The sequence below is a fragment of the Gracilinanus agilis genome, unplaced genomic scaffold, assembly GCF_016433145.1.
Source record: "Gracilinanus agilis isolate LMUSP501 unplaced genomic scaffold, AgileGrace unplaced_scaffold55309, whole genome shotgun sequence".
In the NCBI taxonomy this organism is placed as follows: Eukaryota; Metazoa; Chordata; class Mammalia; order Didelphimorphia; family Didelphidae; genus Gracilinanus; species Gracilinanus agilis.
The window spans coordinates 1-4854 of record NW_025390587.1 but is presented as its reverse complement, the minus strand read 5'-3'; the positions used below and the strand labels follow the sequence as shown (position 1 = coordinate 4854).

At 50.0% G+C, this 4854-nt stretch overlaps 1 protein-coding gene across 1 annotated transcript; it reads right to left on the bottom strand.

Moving 5' to 3' along the window:
* Positions 1-928: 928 nt before the first annotated feature.
* DAXX (death domain associated protein) lies at positions 929-4754 on the bottom strand. Its single transcript, XM_044684711.1, has 8 exons — positions 4666-4754; positions 3961-4216; positions 2971-3793; positions 2636-2853; positions 2325-2502; positions 1723-2191; positions 1379-1592; positions 929-1127 (listed from the first exon to the last, which is right to left on the bottom strand). Exons 1-8 carry the CDS (start codon positions 4749-4751, stop codon positions 1068-1070), a joined length of 2304 nt encoding a protein of 767 aa, XP_044540646.1. The 5' UTR covers positions 4752-4754; the 3' UTR covers positions 929-1067.
* Positions 4755-4854: the final 100 nt, after the last annotated feature.

The following is a 4854-nucleotide window of genomic DNA, read 5'->3' as shown; positions in this document are numbered from 1 at the left end:
CCCCTCCCGCCGCCATCTTGCGCCGTCTCCCTCCTCCCTCCGCCCCCGGCCCGCCCCCTGCCCCGCAGACGTTAAGGGAGCGAGCCCATAATACGCCGACCAACTAGGAAAGATTTAGCCGACTCGACTACTTCCCCTTTAAGGAACAAATACCTCGCTCCGAGTTAAAGGTACCAGTCCAACTTCACCACGGCATGCTCACTTATCGTTTCAGCCGACTCGGTGTTTTTCCCTTTAAAATATTAACCCAGCCTGTCCTCATTGACTATAGGTCCAAAAACCAATCGATCATCGCTTAGGCAAAATGAAAGCAAATGGAAAAAGAAATTATATCCAACTATCCAATGGTAGCAGTACAGACACCTCTATCTTGCTAACCATTGGCTACTTGGCTCTCATTTCTACCCCCTCTCTCCCTTTCACCCGCCTCCAGGCTGCGATTGCTTCTCAGAGGGGTAACGCCCCCCTGAGGCAGGTGTGGATTGGCTAAAAAGACTTGAATTTAGCGCTGGATTGGTCTAATTCTTGCGGCTTTACGCTAGGGGAGCTGGGGAAAAGGAGGCCGGGCAGTAGGAAGTGTGTGTGTTTTTACCGCAGGCGTGCAAGCTGGGATTGCGGAGCGAGGCATGGCAAGTGTCAAGTGTAAGAGAACAAGATTATTGTGTGTGAATGGTGGAAGGCAAAACCAGGGAGAGTGTTAGATTAAGTCTGCAGGGCAAAGCAGTTATGTAAGCAAAAAGCATTCGCTCCCCTTAAGTTAGGTTCTGGTGGGGACACAAAGCCAAAAAATGAAATAATCTTTCTGCAAGGAATTGGGAAGCAGAAAATTAGGGGGAAGGGTTTGAGAAAGGGGCATGAACTGCTCAGTGTCGAGGAAACAGTAGGTATATTAAAGATAGAAATAAGAATTACAGTAAGAAAAGAACTTTATTTATTTATTTTCATTTTTATAAACCTTTAAAGTTTTTATTAATTTTTCAAAACACCAACAAAAAGGGAATACAGCTCAGCTCCCCCCTCCCCCCCAAATAAAACCGTGGGAAGTGAGGGCAGGGAAAACCAGACAGCTAGTCAGAGTCTGAGAGGATGATGATCTCTTCAGGGTCACATTGTGTTGCCACACTCATCTGAGGGAGAGGAAAAAGAGAATTGGGGAGAAGTTGGAGGAGACAGTCAGATGTGGGAGAGAAGCTTTTATCAAAGGTTTAGATCTGAAAGAGGTCATCCAGTTCAACATTCCTCATTTTACAAATGAGGAAACAGTTCAAAAGTGGCAGAAATAATAAATGGAAGACAGAGGGAAGGTAGTAGGATTATGGAGAGAGTGGAGAAAAAGAGCAAGAAAGATCAGCACCCCTCCCTAACCCCCATTTCTGACCTTGCAGACTCCAGGCCTGGGAGCTTGTGGTCTAGGGGGCCTGGATGGTTGAGGGCTACACCTAGAGCTGGTTATCAAGCCATGGCTGGGCGAATCTGCTCCAGTGGAAGAGTCAGCAACTGGAACCAGGGAAGAAGCCAAGGGGGAGGGGGCACTGGGGAGGTGACACCTCTTCCCATTCTCTTGTTCATCTGTAGTTTGAACCTCAATGCAGCTGAGGGAACAGGATTTGAATAAGTATTAGTACTTATAGAAAAAGTTTGTCTCCCAGATCCCATGTAGCTTACTCTTTATGGTTAGAAGCATACTCCCCGCTCCCCCCAAATTGCTCCTAGCTATATTACCTGTGTTCAATTAGTTCTCTTTCTGTTATGTCTTCCTTCCGAGACTTCTTGAGGGGGGGACTAGGAACCCTCAGGGTGTTAGGAGACACCCCACCATTGAAGGAATTAGAGGTAATAGTGGTTGCCCCATTCTCCAGGAGGCTGGTAGGGAGGGGAGGTACTGGGCACTTCTTGGGAGAAGGGAGGTCCCTATCCTCAGGAGAGGGGACGGTGTCCAAGGGTAAGGCTTCAATCACCAACTCAAATAGTTGGGAGGCTGGGCTTTCAACATCCTGGGACAAGTCTTCTAATGGGAACTGTTCCCCATTGTCTTCATTTTCAAGGCAAATGGGAACAGGTGTCTTCCTTCCAGGTATTCCTGCTTCATCTTCCTCCAAAGAAGAACTACTGCTATTGCTTCCCCGTTCAGGGTCCAGCTCCTGCTCAGCAGTCTTCTGAGATGGAGACTGAGAATCTATATAATTCTTACCTAGACGTTAAAAAAAAAAAACAAACCAGGAGGCAGGGTTAGTATGGGAAGTGATTGATAGGGAAAAAACTGGGAGAGGATTAGCAACAACATGGAAGAAAGAAACAACTTGGATAGGGTATTCCTCACATACCTGGCTCATTTTCCTCTATACCCTCTTGGCTCTCTTCCATCTCTTCCTCTGAATCTGTGAGCTCCTCTTCATCTTCCTCATCTTCCTCTTCCTCTTCTTCATCCTCATCTTCCTCATCCTCATCAGTCTCAATTTTGGAGACCTTAGGGGAAGTTGTGGACTTTTTTCCACTAGGGCCCTGACAGAGAAGGAAAGCCTCTAATGAAATTCTCCCAAATCTTTTACCTCCCACAGATAATTAAGGGATAAATAGGATTCTGCCCTCAAGAAATATGTGATCTGATATTGGCATTCTCTGTCTGCCCCCATACCTCTCCCAAGTCTGTGGATGCTGTTTGAAGGTCTTCGTTATGAGGGGAATTTCCTTGGGAAAGCCGGGCTGCCCTCCTTCTCTCTCTCTCACCCTCCTCACTCTCATCTTGCATCATTGCATATTTGGTGATCACTTCATCGAGCCGACTGAGTGCCAAGCTCCTGTTCTCCCGAAGCCTCCGAGCCAGGACTGGATCTGACAATGCAGGGTCAATGCCTGAGGTGGGAGGGAGGCATGGAGTGTGAAGACATGGACCCAGCATTCCTAACTCAAAAGCCCAAGAAGTAACACCCTCCCTATAGGCCTAGTTGTATGTGACCCCACTCCCTATACCTGGCCTATAGTCATCTGTGAGGTGACAGCCAAAATTGTAGACAAGATCAAGATGGCGCCTCTCCTGTAACTTGGTCCCAACATCTCGAAAAGCATCCTGAGCAAGGAGCTGGAGCTGTCGCCGGGAGAGGCAGAGGCCATGTCTCGTGGCTGCCTTTTCCACAGCCCGAAGGACGTCTCCATAATCTGGAAAAGTGTCTGGGCCAGGCCTATTGATGAGACGCTCCACACGGCGGTTGACCTCAGGATATCGAGTGCCCCGGAATGGTATCCGTTGTTCAGTCACACGGCCTGTCAGTGAGCTACATGCTTTTAATTCACACAGACGCCCAAAAAGTCCTAGCAGCTTACGTTTCAGCCGCCCCTCCTGTAAATATGCAGAGTCCGGGTCATCTAGCTCTGAAAGGTCCAGCTCCTTTTCTTGTAGTTGTTTTATCTCTCCCACATATGATGCAAGCAACTGCTCTAAGCGCTGGATCTGCCTCCGTGAACCTCGGGGTCGTGGGGAGTCAGGAGCAGTATCTTCAGTAGGGGCAGGGTTAGAGGAAGGATCAGCAGGAGGTGCATCCCCAGGGGATTCAGTGGAAGCAGGGGTCAGGGGTACCTTTCTTTTGGTGGAGTGGGCTTTGAGCAGTGTACAAAGCTCATTAATGTAGACATAGAGCTTGGTAGGCCGGGCTTGGGCACGGGAGAGGACTCTAGAGAGCACATTTCGGAGCTCAGCTGAGGCCAAAAACGTAGGTCGAGCACGTAGCCTTCTGTTACAGAGGAATGGGACGACCTCAGGGTGTTCTCCAGTCTGCTTCTTACACAAATCAACAAACTGAGAGGGGAGAGTAGAGGGAAAAGTCCAAGGGGTTGGAGGAAAAGAGACAAGGGAGAAGATTGAGAAAGACAGGAAAAGATAGGATTAGCAGGGAGAAACTGATTAAGGACAGCTTCTTTGGCTCCCCCTCCCTGGGGCATGTGAACTTCTCCCCTGCAGCTCACCTCTTCAAACAGCTTCTCATTCTCCAGCTGGTAGCATTTCTTGCTGCCCCCACTACTGCTGCTGCCTTCCCCACTGGACTGGAGGGAATCAGAGGCTGCTGCCAGGGGTGGGGCCTGAATTGGAGGTGGATAGGAAGGCCCTGGCTGGACAGCTGCTTCATCCTCCTCCTCATCATCATCCAGCACGATAATGCTGTTAGCGGCAGCCATGGGGGGAGCGAAGCCCCTGGTGGGGGTGTTGGGGATTTCAGGAATCCTGCTGGGGGGGATGGGGCCTCAGAGACAGCCCCTCCAGGACACCCCCCCTCCAGGAAAACCCCCCTCCCCATTCTCACACCCTCTAGCTTTAATCTCATGTTACTAAAGCAATATTCGTTCCCCTATCACCTTACCCTTTCCCCACTCAAGGGCTTCTCTATTGTCCCTGTCTTCTCAGAGTGTCTTGTCCTCTGACTTACTCCACAAGCTTTCTCGGAGGCCCCCACCCTCCTCCCCACCCCAAAACTCTCAAGTCCCACCCCTTCGGCTCCATTCCTCAGTCCTCAACCCTCCACTTCCGGTCCCATCGTTATCTACTCCCAGCTATGGGATTTTTAGTCTTTCTTAAAACATCAGCACTGTCGCTCATTTGCCAGCCCTGCCCTCCATACAGCTCCATCTCAAATCCATTAACCAACTGATTCCACACCCCAAATCTTCATTCACCTACAGCCTTGTCTGTCTGTCTGTCCTATGCCTTCTTCCTTCAGAGCTGTCAGCAGCACATCCGTCCCTAGGCTTTCCCCCTGCATAGCCTCGGCAGACCACTCCTCTCCTTCGCCCCCTCCCCAATTCCCCCTCTCCTCATGGTCCCCACTCGCAGTCCCGTTACCGGACCCCAGGAGCTCCCAAATG

Coding starts and splice junctions, on each gene's coding strand:
- DAXX (XM_044684711.1), bottom strand. CDS start 4,751: ATGCAGGGGGAAAGCCTAGGGACGGATGTGCTGCTGACAGCTCTGAAG. Junction 4,217..4,665: donor ACAGACAGACAAGGCTGTAG/GTGAATGAAGAT, acceptor CCCCCCCAGCAG/GATTCCTGAAATCCCCAACA. Junction 2,854..2,970: donor CACAGATGACTATAGGCCAG/GTATAGGGAGTG, acceptor CTCCCACCTCAG/GCATTGACCCTGCATTGTCA.